Source organism: Eutrema salsugineum, unplaced genomic scaffold, assembly GCF_000478725.1.
Source record: "Eutrema salsugineum unplaced genomic scaffold, Eutsalg1_0 scaffold_2, whole genome shotgun sequence".
NCBI lineage: Eukaryota > Viridiplantae > Streptophyta > Magnoliopsida > Brassicales > Brassicaceae > Eutrema > Eutrema salsugineum.
The window spans coordinates 5,236,161-5,252,515 of record NW_006256829.1 but is presented as its reverse complement, the minus strand read 5'-3'; the positions used below and the strand labels follow the sequence as shown (position 1 = coordinate 5,252,515).

Sequence of the window (16,355 nt, the reverse complement as noted above, 5' to 3'; positions counted from 1 at the left end):
ATATAATAAATATAAAAGTTTTATTCATTCCCATCCGTCCGTAGGGCGGGGAAATCCCTAGTTATCACAATAAATGTAAAAATACTTTCAGCAAATAATAGTGTTATTTACATCTAGGACGAGTATATATATACATTATGCCATTATACATACTGTTTCGTAATATTTTTGTGAATTGACTTTTAGTTGTGATTATTGATAGATAATATACACAAGTTAACTGATAACCTTTGGGGCGCATGTGTATCGTTACAAGTCAAACATCAAAAGTGATACGTTTTTAACAAGTTGTTGCATTATATATAGCTAAACATAAATCATTTGTTATGATGTTATAAACATAGGATTTTTAAGAAAGCATATGTTTAGATAAATATGTATATTGTCAGGCATATACACCTAAAATAGTAGAGACCATATAATATATATATATAGACATGAATTCTACCTGAAGAGAAAGCACACATATATTTTCTAATAGTTAATTTTCCCTACAAGTTGGAAAATTACGACTTTGGTGATAAATCGATTGGGGTTAAATTGAATGAAGTAAACCATTGAATCACGCGCTTAGTGAGAGCGTGGGGATTTTTTGTTAAAGAGAGCGAAAAAAAAAAGAATAAAGAAGTGGAGAGAGAAAAAGGGATGACTTGAAATGAAAACACACCAAACCCTAACCTCACCTTCACAAAATTCTTATCTTTTGCTCCCAATCTCTAGATTCTGTTCCACAAAATTTTATTTAGATTCACAACCTCCACACACTTCCAAAGCAAAGAGAGAAAAAGACATCAAGAACCCTAAAATAAAAACCAGAAAATCCAAAAGTTTCTTCTTCCTCTTCTTGCTTAGCACTCTTGTTCTTGAAATTAGGGCTAAATTCCTTTTCCACTCAAATCAATTCTCCAGACCCTAGAGAAAAAAACCTCACAAAAGATCAGATCTTTTCTAAGAAAAATAGATACCCAACTCATGTTTTTGTGTGTCTGTATATAGATAAACATTACATACCCATATTTGTGTGTAAAAATACATATAGAGATATAAAAGAGGAAATTTAGGTAACAAAAAAATGGGAAGGGGAAGAGTAGAGCTGAAGAGGATAGAGAACAAAATCAACAGACAAGTGACGTTTGCAAAGCGTAGGAACGGTTTGTTGAAGAAAGCTTATGAATTGTCTGTTCTTTGCGATGCTGAGGTTGCTCTTATCATCTTCTCCAATCGTGGAAAGCTCTATGAGTTTTGCAGCTCCTCAAAGTAACCACTCTCTCTCCCTCTCTCTTCAATTTTCAATTTTTCATTGGTTTTTTGCTAGATCTGAGTATAGATCTTGATCTTGATTGATTTCTATGAACGTGTTGAGTTTATTTAAGTCCTCTTGATTTCATAATCTCTAGGGTTTTTATTGTAGTTTTTAGTTTTGAATTCTTAAAATTTGAGATCTGGTTTCTCTTCTTGTTTTTCTGTCAACTATTAGAGCTGAGAAGTTTGCAATCAATATATGTTTCATCATTTTTTAATATATACATACACATGGTACATGAATTTCAAAGTAAATCCAAATCCAAATATGCAATCTGAAAAGTTTTTTATATAACGAGATATTAATTAATTTGTGTGTGCGATATCGATTGGAAACTTAAAAGTTGGATACACAGATCTCTATGGAAATAAGAACCCAACGTAGAATGATAATATATGGTTCCATGCATTAACCAACTGTTAGTTCATACTTTATGGTTGGTTAAAACTTAAAACGTGTGTGTATCTATGAAGCTCTTGATTCATACTTTATGGTTGGTTAAAACTTAAAACGTGTGTGTATCTATGAAGCTCTTGATTCTTTCTTGTTTTTTTTATTTTTATTTATTTCCTGTCTATATGTGAAAACGTTTTCTTACATTCAAGAAAAATAGATAATTTAATTCTTTTATCAAACAAATTTATTCCATTTGTGAATCTCAAAACCAAACGAAAATTGGAAATAATGCCTTCAAATAATTTTTTTGTAACATGTAAAATACAAATGCCAACTTAGAGCGTTTGAAATAATGAAATCCTAAGAATATATAACTCGTGAGTGACTAACGAGAAGTAATTAACTTCAAATTTGATAGGAAAGAACTTTATTAATACTCGAGGAGCTCAGTTATATAGATAGAGACATGCACACTTACGTGTGTTGTTTATGATGATCGAGTTAGGTTTGTGTCCTATGTCAAGTATGATCTTATTGATAATTTCTTATCCTCTTAATTTGTGGTTTTCTTTCAGCATGATCAAGACACTAGACCGGTACCAGAAGTGCAGTTATGGCTCCATCGAAGTCAACAACAAACCTGCCAAAGAACTTGAGGTGCTCTTTATATTTTAGATTTCATATCATACCAACACCATTTCAAGAAAGATCCTTCATAGAATTAATCTGTTTTTGTTTTTCTTAAAAATTCAGAACAGCTACAGAGAGTATCTGAAGCTTAAGGGTAGATATGAGAACCTTCAGCGTCAACAAAGGTAGATCTCTCTCTCTCTCTCTCTCTCTCTCTATATATATATATATATATATAGTTATATACTCAAATATCATTCATATTTGTGTGTGTTTTTGTCGGTGCAGAAACCTTCTTGGGGAGGATTTAGGACCTCTGAATTCAAAGGAATTAGAGCAGCTTGAGCGTCAACTAGACGGCTCTCTCAAGCAAGTTCGCTCCATCAAGGTTATATCTGAAGCTATATATATAGACATGGAATGATTCAAGTGAGATTAATAATGTGTTAAAATGTTTGTTATTTAATTATGACTACTATGGTGGCATGATGATTGTTTGCAGACACAGTACATGCTTGACCAGCTCTCTGATCTTCAAAGCAAAGAGCAGATGTTGCTTGAAACCAATAGAGCTTTGTCAATGAAGGTATATATATTGATGAAGATCCTTATACTGGGATCAATTTCTTCACATGTTTTGAAGTTTCTAAACATTTTGGGGAAAAAGCCCCCTACTTTTCAAGTTTCTGATAAATAGACTTTTGGTGACAAAATGTAATCGTTTAGCTGGATGATATGATTGGTGTGAGAAGCCATCATATGGGAGGAGGAGGATGGGAAGGAAATGAACAGAACGTTTCCTACGCGCATCATCAAGCTCAGTCTCAGGGACTATACCAGCCTCTTGAATGCAATGCAACTCTGCAGATAGGGTAAATCATTTAAGATAAACCAGCTTGTTTACATACACATCCAAGATTGTATTTGATCATCAATGTGTGTGGACTTTTTAAGTTATTCTTGATGTTATAGTGATGATAATGATGATGGCAGGTATGACAATCCGGTAGGCTCGGAGCAGATAACTGCGACAACACAAGCTCAGGCGCAGCATGGAAACGGTTACATTCCAGGCTGGATGCTCTGAGAGTCATGTGATCATTCTAATGCTGTGATCAAAGTCACCAACAAAAGGCCTTTTTTATATATAAAAAGTATAGACACAAGACTTGGAGTTGTAGGCATAAGTGGCTATATGTATAAGTCCTGAGATTCCTCAGGACATGTGTGTCTTTTGAACCCTTGCTATATTAAGGATTGAAATGTGTGGAACTTGCCATTGAACCTGATAACTTAATTGTCAAATTACTGCACCAGAAGCATGTAATGAGAAACATTTTGGATTACAATGGGGTTCTCTCCTATGCCAAATCTATAAATAACACTTAATAATAAAAGGGCTAAGTAATTCATACAAGATGATGTAAAAAGAGTCAAGCTTTGGACAGAACACAGGACCAGAGGCATATTATGAGAAACATCAGGTTCCTGTGTGTGTTTTTGCTGTTTGTCGTGAGGGTTTCTTCTTAACTCCATAAGCTAACTGTGCAGAGCGACATTTCCTCATTTCTCCATCACATATATACCATACATTGTAAATAAACAGTATTCACAAGTCAAATCAATTTGCACATCTATCTGTTGCCTTGTCGATCTCCCCTGTTTCAGTTTAGGCAGTCCAAGACAGGATCCGTGATAAAATCTCAGTTACGGTGTTTCGTTGAACTCCATTACCTGAAAACGAGACAAAAACTCAGCAGAGCGTAATTATTCCTTAATCAACATGAATGAAACAACAACGCAAATGTTCTGAGTTTCAGGAAGAATGATTTTTCATAGACCAGACATTATTTGCAAAAGATAAAGATTTTGCTTTTCTGAGGACACTATTACGCATAAGTGTTTCTTAGAAATGGCTTGGAAGAACATGATTAATGTTACCTTTCCACAAACAGGACAGTTTTCGCTTCTCTCCATCCATTCGTAAATGCAACTGAGGTGGAAATGGTGAGAACACTTTGTAACAATCTTCGGGTTCTCTGATGTATATTCTGCAAAAAATGTCAAAGAGAGTCTTATACTTAGCTTCCTTCAAACGCATTGATCGAACAATAAAAAAAAAAGAAGATGAAAATGAATATACATACCTTCAAGACACGTTGGACAAACATCTTCATCATCAGACATTATATACATGCCTTCGTTGCCAGCATCCATTGTCTTTGACGTAAGAGTTCTCCGAGTGGATTTAGAGAACTCTTCTTTGGAATCTTCACCAGAGATGATAAGCTTATTAGCCCATTTGCTTCCTTCGACAGAGAAAGACTCAGAATCCACATCAGCATCACTTCTCAAGGGCTCAGCTTCCTCATGAGAATGACTTGAACCCTTATCCCGTCTTGAAACAAGCGAATCACGCCGTGACCGGAAGTATCCTGGATCAGCATCATAAGGCAGAGGCCTTGGAGTAGAGTGGAATGTGTTAGACATAAAGTTATCATATGAAGTAGAGGAAGTTATCGATACAGTAGTAGCTTGTAAGGAAGATGGGAGAGAGCGAGTCTCGCCTCTTCTGAACAAAGAGATATACTGCAAAAAAAGGAGATCAATTTCAGAGCTTCAGTGAGCTCTGCTTTAAAAAAACTAGGAGTTCTAAAGTAGACACTGTGAAGAAGAGAACATTACCAGGTTAAGGAAGTTATTAACAAGACATCTAGGGCATGGGCAGTTTCTATTTACAGAATTACTAGGATTCGCGTAATCCTCGAATTCTTCGACCCGAAAGCAAGAAGAAACACAGCCCATCTCTGTTTCTTCAACTCGAGAACTTGCAGGAAAATTTACCAAACGCTGAGATTAACCAGAATCACAAAACCGGTTTGAATTCTTTTGGAAACTGCTCAAACCGTCACCAAGAATGCAAATCCGAGGTTTCTATTTACAGAAGCTCTCCAGAGATTTCACCAACAATCTGTTTCATTCTTCCAAACTTCACCTGTAAAATGATCTGATCACTGTTGGGACTTTGACACCTCTCTTCAGTTACTATCCAAAACTTATAACAGCACACCAAAAAATCCATATATAATTTTAGCAAGAACTTAGGAGTTTTTACAAAACTGACAATAAGTAACTTTTAAGTTGAGAGATTCCCAGCAAGAGGTATCAAACATTTCACCTAACTAAGCACAAACTTGTGTGTTTGGCCAAAAAGAGAAGTCAAGGTTCAGTAAGGGAAAAGCAAAAATTGGTCAAAGTAAAATGCAAGCAATTAACCGATTGAAAGTTGAAACCTAATTTAGGTAAATCCCTAACAAACGCAATAAAACAGAGAAACATATAATAGAAAATAACCCACACTTGCGATGGTTAACTAACTCAGAGAATTCAATTAAATATCAGTCGAATCGGAGCGAAGACTATACCTTTCATGAAGAATTAAATTGGGTTCGTTTTCGATCGGACTCGACGGAAAAAAAAGGAGGGAGATGGAGAATGGAGAACAGAAAACCGACGAGGGACCCCAAGACCGGTGAAATTATAATTTTGAAAAAAAGAATAGAAACTGAGCTTTATTTGCAGATTCCCAGGAAATTAAACTTGGAGGAATTTTCCATCACTTTATCTTTTTCTCTTTTTAATCAAAATCCGTGAGGGAGAAGAAAGATTGAAGAAAAAGTGAGGGAGGAGTGTGATGAAGTTGTTGTGAAGGTGGGTGGGCGTTGTTGCTGGATGCCATTGGAGTCTCTCTACAGAATGAAAAAACAAAATATGCTTTTCTTTTTTAAATATATAATCGTCAAAAATATTCTGATTTAATCATATAATAATTACTAATAACGTCTCAATCTAGTCTTTGATACTAGTTAACTAATTTCTTGAACAATATTTGCGTAATTAACTAAGGAGTAAGTTGACCAAAAAAAAAAAAACTAAATAGTACTAGTTTAGTAGTAAAAAGTTTTGTTTACAAAAGAGTATAAATATGGCTTAATTTTGGGTTTCATTTCTATTTGAATTTTTTTTGCTTCCCTTTGGATATTCGAAATAATGCTATACTTGATGAATGCATTAGTGGAAGGCTACATTCAATTTGAGAGATTAGTTAGATAATAAAAACCCTGAATCACCCACTGATTATTAAAAATAAAAATAATAAAAATATTAATGATAGAACTCTTTGATTTTATTTATTACGAACTAAATAAATAATTTAGCTGTTCCACTTTCACTGTAGTGTTTGCTATTTGACAACAAAGAATCGGGCTTTTTTGTCTATCAGCCCATATCAAGGAATGAGCAAGATCAAGTTTTTACTACTGTTTGAGTTAATCTTATCTCGGCCCATTTTATCAGTCCTATATTATTATTATTGATATTAATTATTATAATTTTTAATTTCAATGTGTCTCTTTTTAGAATTTAACATTATTTTTCCACTTTGCCCAAAATAAAAAGTTTCCCACTTACTTGAAAATACGGATTGGTTAACTCCTAAAGTTTATCGATTTAACCATCTTAATCGTTACTCAAATATATCAGCAAGCAGATACTATCTATTTTTTTTTCAATAGAAAAATATATATTTAACAGATTAGAAATTTTTGTAGTTATCTACAGAGTTTTGAGATATGTGAACACTTTGATAAATTTATACAATCCCGTGGTCGATCTATAATTGAATACAGTATCTGTTTTTTGTTTTCTTGTGTCGTCGGCTTCTAATAGTATTTGTTCATTCTACTGAATTTGTAAAGCTTTAGCATATATACGGCGTCCTCTGAAAAAAAACTAACTAAACAGATGACAGAAGAAAAAAAAACATCCATATTCTTTGATTCATTTAATTAATTTCTTTTGTCTTTATCAAGAATGATTATATACAAGAAGACAGAAGTAAGAATTGGGTATATATGGTTTGTGTGGACATCCTTAGTGTCTCGTGAATCGACAGAGACTCTCCAACTGTATTCACTTCCTCATCCTCATTCCCATAAGGCTTCACTTTCATAAATTTCATGTTTTGTTTCCTCTTTTAAAGAAACAAAAAAAAAAATTTAATCAAGTCTAAATATCAACTTTAGTCTCATTGGCTATACATAAGCCTATATATTTATCTGAAAAAAAGAACAGGATTTATTATAAACCAAAATCATATGTGAAAAAATCCTTCTCTTCTAAGAGTATTATTTTTAGTGGTTTGTATATGTTGGTACGGATAAGTTTCACAAAGTTTCAACAGAGTGCAACAAGTCATCGTTATCCACCAACATTTAGTTAAAAATCTGCTTGTTAGACTGTTAGTGGTAGTAAAATATCAAAATCCCTGCAGTAAATAATAAGCTACGCGGCTGTAAAACATATGATATCGTAGTACTTGTATTCTTCTACTTTTAAAACACGTAGTTTGGTGGTGTGTATTATTGTTGTTATGGCATTATCATCCAAATTTAAATTCGCTAAAATGCATCTACTTGTTGTTTAAAAATGAGAGTTAAACAACATTTTCATCACCATGACAAACAATTATCTAGAGTTTTTAGTCAAAGAAACTAGTAAAACATATTTAAAATTATATGCTGAGAAGTTATAGCTTTGATAATAATAATAATAATAATAATAATAATAGTAATAATAATAACAATAATAATAATAATAATAGCAATAATATAATAATAATTGACAATCACGATATTGTACAAATAATTGTTTTATATGTTTTCTTTGAAAATAGGGATGTAACAATACTTAGAACATCAAACATGATACACAGTAATTCACAATTTGGAAATGAGAAATCCTGTCAACATGTTTTACTCTCATTCAAAATACAGGACGTAAATACGGGAAAGACGAAAGAAAATATTTAAATTTCAACACGTAAATTCTCAGATGTGTACAACCTTTAACCCGAAATAAAGAAAAAGAAAAAGGAACTGGTCTAAGTGTGTTTTTTTTAATGATGTCTCAAGTGTGTCTTAAGTTAAAAAAACGGCAATTTTAGTTACCCCGCAATTCAAGGAACAATGATAAGAGATATTTTTTCTTTACTTCTGTTTTTACCATGCAGAGCATAGATCAATCTAATCGACACGCGAACGTGAATCCAAATATTTTTGTTGGCTTTTTCTCACCTCTTACTATTTTTTGCAATAATTTAAGCTTTTGAGCTGTAGATAGAGCAGAAATACAAGTCACAAGAAATTATAGTAGCTTTGTATAGTTTGGGAGCTAGACTTGTATTTTTCCCATGATTTACATTAACATAGAATAGAGATAAGCTTTATCTTTTTTTTTTTTTTTAACATCTCTTATTAATTCGTGGCTCACTCATCTTCACACCACAACTCCTATATAAATCCCTCTTTCCTAGATAACCCTCTGTTTCATAGTAAAGAGAAAGAGAGAGACAGAGTCGATAACTATGGAGAGAACAACGACCTTATGGGTTTGGTTTATTCTTACGATTTTCATAGGAATCTCTATTAATGGAGGTTTCTCTGAAGGACAGCAACATCTTACGAAGAAGACACGTTCTTCTGCGGTTGTGGTCGGAACTGTCTACTGTGACACTTGTTTTAATGGCGCCTTTTCCAAATCACCCAACCACTTAATCCCAGGTTTTTTATTCTTTTTTTCTTTTTTCTAAAACAGAGTCCTCTGTTTTAACAAAACATCAGTCATCAGTTTGTTTCGTTGGTTCTTGTTCAAGATTTTGATTGATTAAAATATCAGAAAGAATTATGAACAATTTGCTGGATCTTGTTTTCAGGTGCGTTAGTTGCAGTAGAATGCATAGACGAGAACTCGAAACCGAGTTTCAGACAAGAAGTGAAAACAGACGAGCACGGAGAGTTCAAAGCAAAGCTACCATTCTCTGTAAGCAAACACGTGAAGAGGATCAAGAGATGCTCGGTGAAGTTGCTAGCTAGCTCAAAGCCATACTGTTCAGTAGCTGCTTCCGCGACTTCTTCTTCTCTCAAACGCATTAAAACGAGCAAACAACATGGTGACAACACTCGGGTGTTCTCCGCAGGGTTCTTCACTTTCAAACCCGAAAACCAACCAGAGATCTGTAGCCAAAAACCGATCAATCTCCGTGGAACCAAGCCTCTATTACCGGATCCTGCATTCCCTCCACCAATCCAAGATCCGGTTCCTAACAATCCTTCTCCTCTCCCAAACCTCCCAATCATCCCTCCGCTTCCGGACTTACCTCTTCCTCAACTCCCTCCTCTTCTTCCTCCAGGAACGCCTCAGAAATCAGCTTCCTTGCAAAACAAGAAAGGTGATTCCTTGGAAGACAAGAAAACCGAAGTACTAAAACCAAATTTCTTCTTTCCTCCAAATCCGGTAACGCCTCTCCTCCCTCCAACACCGCTTAACCCGCCTCTTATCCCTCCAAACCCACTAAACCCGCCGTCTCTTATCCCTCCAAACCCGCTAAATCCGCCGTCTCTTATCCCACCAAACCCTTTGATTCCTTCTCCGCCAACTCTTCCTCTTCCACCGCTACCGTTTCAGCCGCCTCCTTCGACGTTGCTTCCTCCTCTGCCGTCGGTTCCGACTCTTCCTCCTGTTCCGGTCATAACTCCGCCTTCACCGACGCCACCTTCTTCTTTCCCTGTTCCTATTCCTCTCCCTCCCCTCATCCCTGGAACCCCTCCCATCATCCCTGGAATCCCTCCCATTATCCCTGGAGTCCCTCCGGCTTCGACTTCCTTTTCTAGTCACCATCAACCCTAAATTTCATTATCCTTTCTCCACACCTTTTTCTCATCATGTAATCTATAATATATGTATCATCTCTGTTTTTTTGTTTTTTTTTTTGGTTTCCTCGGCATTTTCACTTGTTGGCTTGTTGTAATTTCAATAATTATTGTTATTAAGGAGTTTCATTTTCTGATTCTCATTGATTCTCAAATACACATACACACTCAACTACATACAGTCCGAAGAAAAAAAAATAACATAAAAAGTCAAATAAAATGGACTAGTTTGGCTTCGTCTAGAGTATAGGAAACATTTGTAAGAATTAGAAAGCTCGAGTACCTTTACGAAATTATTACTTTCTTTGTACCTCATTGAGTTGGACATTTCCGAATCTCTATCTCTTCAAATCCGAGCGTGAGATTCTTCGATCTGCTATGGCGGAATCGTCTAATTCCGATATGAACGGAGAGAAACGGACGTTAAAGATCCGAAGACTGGAGATCTCCGACAAGAGAAAAGGATTCATGGAGCTTCTTGGTCAGCTCACCGTCATTGGACAAGTCACCGACGAGGAATTCGATCGGCGGTTCGAGGAAATCAGCTCGTACGGAGACGACCACTTGATCTGCGTGATCGAAGAAGAGGCCTCGGGGAGAATCGCGGCGACGGGGAGCGTGATGATAGAGAAGAAGTTCCTGAGGAATTGCGGGAAAGTTGGGCACATCGAAGACGTTGTAGTGGATTCAGGGTTTCGCGGGAAACAGCTGGGGAAGAGAGTGGTTGAGTTTCTCACGGATCATTGCCGATCGATGGGCTGCTACAAGGTGATTCTCGATTGCAGTGTCGAGAAGAAAGTGTTCTACGAGAAATGTGGGTTGATCAATAAAGGGATTCAAATGTCCAAGTACTTCGACTGAGAATTTTTCATTGATTTCTCTTTTGTTTCTTATCTGATTATGCAACTTCTACACAGATTCATATTTGCAATTTTAATGATAAAAATGAAAGAAACTTCCTCATTCTGTGGTTTCAAGTTATCATATTTCTACATTTCTGCAACTTGGCACTGATAAATACTTAATCTCCTCAACATGAAGTACTGAGAAACATAGAAACATGATTTGACATCGAAAGTGACTGATAACCAAAAAAAACACAAAGCTCTATACTTTGAGAGCGAGATTAGATCAAGACAAATCTCCACCGCTTGATTGCCATAGATTGATGATGTCTGTAGCTTGGTTTAGGAGGAAGACGCGATGAAGCTCAGAGATCCAAGGCTTGCTCTCTAACAAAGCTTTGAGCTCTTCCCAAGCATCTTTCCTAGGCCAGAAGTAGTATGGGCTAAGCGGGATTGTTCCAAATCCTGGAATCATTTGGTCTAATGCAACTCCTATGTCCTTTTGCATCCACACAAACTTTAGTACCACCTTTGGTTTCTCCAGCGGCTTCACTAGCACACGCAGCTTCTTCTGCAATTCACACAATAAACTTCCTTTAAATTCATACATTTCAACTTTCTTTCAGATTCAAGCAAGATAAGGAAGGTTTCACTAGCACACACACAGCTTCTTCTGTAACGGGTAAATGAGTGATCAAATGGATGGAGATAAGAAACTTCGATTTGAGTTTGTGGATATTGACGAAGAAGAAGAAACCGGGCTTGAACTAAAACCAACATAAGGGAGGTTATCTAGGTAGGTATGCATCTCAAGACTTAAGACATTGAGATGTCTACATATATACCTAATGGCGATTTGTTGTGTTCAGAGATGGCTTTTCAATGGAACAAATTGTTAGCAACTGTTTGGTAAGGGAATCTCATGGAAACAAAGGAGCATGATAATATATAAGATCCGGTTAGTTAAAGGTTAAACCTTTTTCTCTCCACTTTCCCATATTTTCTCAGGAAAACAGTCGTTCATATTACAAAACACTCTAACTTCGTCTAAATAGCTACAAACCCCAATTTTTGGTTCCAAAAAAATATTTTGACGATGACTGACCTTACTAAGGGGCGGGGAATCAGATTCTGGCGGTTCATAAGAGAAGGTAGGATCAGAAGAAGAGGAAGATGCGAATATTCCGGGGCGGAAACTGGAGAGCCTCGTCGGAATTTGACCTGGATTCCAAGTGGAGCACGAAAGCGACGGTTGTGAAGAGGGTTCGAACTTCGTTGATAGCGAGATACGATGAGCTCTAGGTCTCAGGAACAGTTTCTCGGAAGGTGAAGCTATTCTGATCCCAAAAGATGCATTGTGGTTCGACTGAACCGCCATTTCTGCTGCGTTTGAAGCTTCGAATTCTCGAAGCGAACGAGAGACAGGGAAAGGAAAATTGAGGTTTTTACAATTTTCGCGTCGATTCAGGTCGGGTCGGACCAAAAATGGGTCACCTTTTAATTATATTTTTTGTAAATAACATGGATTTTTTTCCTAATTTAAAATGGATTTAATTCTAATCTCTTATTTAATTCAACTGACAAATATATCGAAAAAGTGAGAGAACACAAATATTGTATTATGGTATTTTCTCTTTCCTTACATTGTAAAAATAAAAAGTGAATAGTATCAGTAACATAGTTAACATTTGCCATATTCCACAAAGAATATAACCAAAATATCCAAACCTTGCATAATAAATAAAGCACTGAAACTTTCTTGGCTTATACAAAACACGAAAGCATCATCACAATAACTTAATCTCCTCAAAAGTTAAGCAATCATGTCATAGTCATCCAATTTGTCATTGTACTGAAGCACCTTTCGTTTGATCTTGGAAGAATCAACCCAAGTGATGAAATCTTCCATGTTCCGAGTCACTAAGAAAGCTGGATCAGTAACTGTATCTGGTCCTATACGAATGTGTCCTTGCTCTATATATGTCACAGCTTCTTTCAAGTGCTCTGCATACTTCAGGTGAACAAGCACAGTCGATAGCCTACGTCTGCAGATTTATAAAAAAAAAAAACGACATGAGGCCATCTAAAATGAGATCATTGGCTCTCAAGGGAAGAAGGAATATAAGCTTCTGCATAAACCCTTACCTGCAGAAGGACGAAACTGATAACCGCTCAGTCAAAGCCAAGCTTTTCCTAGTCGGTATAACGCCCATGTTGTACCTGCCATTGTAATAGACATGGAATAAACATAAGCCAATGATCCATTAAGAAACAAGTTATCTCATTACAGAGTGGAACCATGTGACCAACAAGAATCAGTAGAATGGCCATTTTTTTTTATACATAAGCAGTACGGTTCCTGATAGCTATACAGTAACTTAGCTAGCTCTACATAGAAGCTAATGAAGAAACAGATTTTGTAAGAAACCGGACTCAAACTACTCCTCTAGACTGCTAACCAGAGAAGAATTAGACCAATACCAGGATGACATTCAACCTCTAAGAAATTGCAAAACCACGGTCCTAACATAATCAGCTTATAAAGTATGAAGTCCAAATTCATCCGTCTCTGCAGGTAGTTAAACAGAGAAAACACCAGAGGTCTCTAAGATGACCTCTCGTTGCTATATTATAAGAAACAGATAGGGAAGAGAGATGTAAAAGCTGCAGAAAATTCTCTCTTGTTCAAAGACCTAAAATCTAGAGGAAACCAAAGAGACATTGCTTGTAAAAACTCTAAAGGTGCACACGCTGGTAAGTAAAACTCACAGCTTCTCCAAAAGCGTATCTGTCATCTGAATCCGAAAAGGATCAGCTGGATCCATCTGCTTCAACACATTCGTCAGTTTCTGCACCATCCTACACAAACCTGAATACCTGGCAAAATAGTCCTCAAGAATCAGAAAGCCAATGTTCATCACAAATAAAACTTGAAGCTGGAAGAATAAAAAAAAAGTAAATGAGCATTGAGAGTGTATGAACAAATTAAAAAAAAAACGAACTTTTTGTAATCATCACGCTCTCCCATGTGGTATCGATGGGTAATTAGGTGTTCCCGATGCCCACCTTCTCTTTTCCATACTAAGAAATTTACTTTCTTCAGAAGCTTCTTCTCATGGGGCTTTAACTTCCTCATCACGGACGTTTCTGAGGGTACGCAAACTATGCGAAATTAGGCACAACGATTGATAAAATCCCAATTAATCAATAAAACGAGAACAACCATCAATCTCTGTACTACTGGTCTAAGAGTAAACAACGAAGAAGCCTACCTGGGAGGGATTATTGAGTGAGATTAAGAGAGAATTCGCGGCGGCGCAGAGCAAAGATAATCAACCTAAAAAGGAGGTGAGGTTTTTGAGCAGAACCTAAAGGCAGAGAGGAGATAAATCAGAACCCTAATCGAGGAAGAAGAAGAAAGGTTAAACCCACGGACTGATTAATTGTAAGGCCTCTAAGGCCCATACAAATTGGGCAGAACTAAATCTTATTCATTTGGGCGTCTTGTGCATTTGTTATTTGTTATGTTTTGTTCAAATTATTAATTTATTGGTAATTGGTCCTACAAAATATAGAGTCGACCCTAAAACGGGACTTCAATTTAAAATGGAACCAAATGGTCATTATTATCTTGAGTAAAATTGTTAGGTTTTCCAAATACAGAAATAACTTAAAACCCATACAGTAGGGTCGATGTAGTATGAGCTTATAGTTTCAAGTTTCATTGTTAATTGATTTTCTATCTAAAGCACGTAATATAACATTAAAAAAAAATATTTAATGGTTGTAAGATTTCACTAGGAAACGAACTGAGAGTACTTTGAAAAATTGGAAAGTATTGAACTGTTGTTGTTAGAAAATAATCAAACCACCACCACTACCGTATAAGAAGAAAATAAAGAGAAGAATTAGGTTTTTGAATAATGAGAATCTATAAAAATTGATAATGCGCATTGGACAAAATATAAACTTCTAAACTATCAATGGTGTTTAGATTCTCGTCCGGTGTTTTTTATTATCCAAGATAATCATTTTATTTAGGCTTCTTTTTTGCGGTTTCTTCTATCCTTCGGTCTCTTCCGTTTTCGGTTGTAGATTTTCTCGGCAGCGTCTTCTGAGCTAGCCATGTCTATTGATCTCTTCCGACTTTCCCGATGATTTCTAGCTTTTCACTTTTGACTTTAGTATCTCATCTTATGTCTCTTATGTATTTGGCTTTGACTCCGGGAAATTCTAGTTTTCCGCTGGCTTTGTATTTCAAATCTGTATTCCATCCTTCTATTCCAAAACTGTAATCTGTAATCGTTTATGTTTATAATAAAAAGTTTGTAGTGAAAAAAAAAAAAACTATCAATGATTGAAAAAAAAAATCAGATCAAATCAAATCAAATGCGCGCACACGTTGGCGTGGACATATACACAACACGCACGCCCACGCATAGGCTTGAAAGTTGAGTGAGACTATTGAGCCACCGACAGAGTTTTCGTGGGCATATTGATTGTTAATTCCGTTTTCAACTAAATATTTTTCGTTTTAGTTATCTTTACAGTTATTTGGTTTCCTTACAATACGTGTCTGTTCTATTTCAAGCAAAACATTAAAAAGGGTCTACTTCATTTATTTTGTTGTTCTTTTCTTAGATCTGACTACTTCTGTACGTACTTTAGAATATCGTTAAGAAATTGTTTAAGCATTAACACTTATATAACTTTTCTTTTAGTAACTGGCTTACTATATAGCTTATATATAAACTACCTTTTTAGTTTTTTTTTCTCTCGATTGTGACCTGGGGGAAAAAGATGTCAATAACATGTTACTCAAAATAGTTAATTAACTCTAAATACATAGACTTAAATTAAATAGAAAGGAAGTATTTGATGATACCTACGAATATTACACGTTTTACTCTCTGTTTTCTTGTAAATTTTTGGATATAAATGACATTTACAGCAGTTATTTATAAAAATATGTTAAAGTCTTATATTTCCCATTGGAAAAATGTATTAATTTTTAGCAAAATAAATAATTAAGTCCGACAGCAATGTAATGTCCGATGTCGGTGGAACGTATATGGTCATAGAAGATATATAGCATATATTATTTTCAGGTTTTTAATGATAATTCGTCGATTCTAAACTTTTCAAAGACATCGCATCTAATAATGATGAGAATTCGACGTTAACGACAAACTAAACTCCAACACCTTCTTAAAATTCGCATTCATTCCACAACTACTAGGAAAGATGATCATTCTACCGATATCTGTTAGTAACTGGTAAATATTAGTGTTACACTAACATGCATGCATGATTTAGTTGTCGTTTATGTATCTTGGCCAAAAAAATTGCAACTGGTTGTTCTACAATGTAGCTCACAGCCACCTCACATGCACATGTAAAAAAAGTTAGATG

General features: G+C 35.6%; 6 protein-coding genes across 8 annotated transcripts; 3 read left to right on the top strand and 3 right to left on the bottom strand.

Annotated features, from left to right (window-relative positions):
• Nucleotides 1–682: 682 nt before the first annotated feature.
• LOC18018260 (developmental protein SEPALLATA 1) lies at nucleotides 683–3,453 on the top strand. Its single transcript, XM_006400041.2, has 7 exons — nucleotides 683–1,257; nucleotides 2,275–2,356; nucleotides 2,453–2,514; nucleotides 2,618–2,717; nucleotides 2,832–2,915; nucleotides 3,056–3,201; nucleotides 3,323–3,453. Exons 1-7 carry the CDS (start codon nucleotides 1,073–1,075, stop codon nucleotides 3,414–3,416), a joined length of 753 nt encoding a protein of 250 aa, XP_006400104.1. The 5' UTR covers nucleotides 683–1,072; the 3' UTR covers nucleotides 3,417–3,453.
• A 151-nt stretch (nucleotides 3,454–3,604) lies between these two features.
• Nucleotides 3,605–6,072, bottom strand: LOC18018259 (E3 ubiquitin-protein ligase At3g02290). 2 transcript variants are annotated; one of them, XM_024156917.1, is made up of 5 exons: nucleotides 5,755–6,072; nucleotides 5,015–5,385; nucleotides 4,477–4,918; nucleotides 4,271–4,380; nucleotides 3,605–4,063 (listed from the first exon to the last, which is right to left on the bottom strand). In XM_024156917.1, exons 2-5 carry the CDS (start codon nucleotides 5,132–5,134, stop codon nucleotides 4,037–4,039), a joined length of 699 nt encoding a protein of 232 aa, XP_024012685.1. In that variant the 5' UTR covers nucleotides 5,135–5,385; nucleotides 5,755–6,072; the 3' UTR covers nucleotides 3,605–4,036. The 2 variants fall into 2 exon arrangements, with proteins under 2 accessions (XP_024012685.1, XP_006400103.1); XM_006400040.2 differs by having other exon boundaries at nucleotides 5,015–5,324.
• A 2,621-nt stretch (nucleotides 6,073–8,693) lies between these two features.
• On the top strand, nucleotides 8,694–10,237 carry LOC18018258 (extensin). Its single transcript, XM_006400039.2, has 2 exons — nucleotides 8,694–8,949; nucleotides 9,102–10,237. Exons 1-2 carry the CDS (start codon nucleotides 8,754–8,756, stop codon nucleotides 10,073–10,075), a joined length of 1,170 nt encoding a protein of 389 aa, XP_006400102.1. The 5' UTR covers nucleotides 8,694–8,753; the 3' UTR covers nucleotides 10,076–10,237.
• Nucleotides 10,238–10,416: 179 nt separating this feature from the next.
• LOC18018257 (glucosamine 6-phosphate N-acetyltransferase) lies at nucleotides 10,417–11,069 on the top strand. The gene has a single exon (XM_006400038.2). It carries the CDS (start codon nucleotides 10,477–10,479, stop codon nucleotides 10,957–10,959), a length of 483 nt encoding a protein of 160 aa, XP_006400101.1. The 5' UTR covers nucleotides 10,417–10,476; the 3' UTR covers nucleotides 10,960–11,069.
• Nucleotides 11,070–11,116: 47 nt separating this feature from the next.
• LOC18018256 (30S ribosomal protein 3-2, chloroplastic) lies at nucleotides 11,117–12,394 on the bottom strand. The gene is made up of 2 exons (XM_006400037.2): nucleotides 12,049–12,394; nucleotides 11,117–11,514 (listed from the first exon to the last, which is right to left on the bottom strand). The coding sequence occupies exons 1-2, from the start codon at nucleotides 12,319–12,321 to the stop codon at nucleotides 11,230–11,232; spliced, it is 558 nt and encodes a 185-aa protein (XP_006400100.1). The 5' UTR covers nucleotides 12,322–12,394; the 3' UTR covers nucleotides 11,117–11,229.
• Nucleotides 12,395–12,621: 227 nt separating this feature from the next.
• Nucleotides 12,622–14,353, bottom strand: LOC18018255 (U3 small nucleolar ribonucleoprotein protein IMP3). 2 transcript variants are annotated; one of them, XM_006400035.2, is made up of 5 exons: nucleotides 14,216–14,353; nucleotides 13,946–14,090; nucleotides 13,713–13,820; nucleotides 13,089–13,163; nucleotides 12,622–12,988 (listed from the first exon to the last, which is right to left on the bottom strand). In XM_006400035.2, the coding sequence occupies exons 2-5, from the start codon at nucleotides 14,077–14,079 to the stop codon at nucleotides 12,757–12,759; spliced, it is 549 nt and encodes a 182-aa protein (XP_006400098.1). In that variant the 5' UTR covers nucleotides 14,080–14,090; nucleotides 14,216–14,353; the 3' UTR covers nucleotides 12,622–12,756. The 2 variants fall into 2 exon arrangements, with proteins under 2 accessions (XP_006400098.1, XP_006400097.1); XM_006400034.2 differs by having other exon boundaries at nucleotides 13,946–14,105; nucleotides 14,216–14,340.
• Between the last annotated feature and the right edge of the window lie 2,002 nt (nucleotides 14,354–16,355).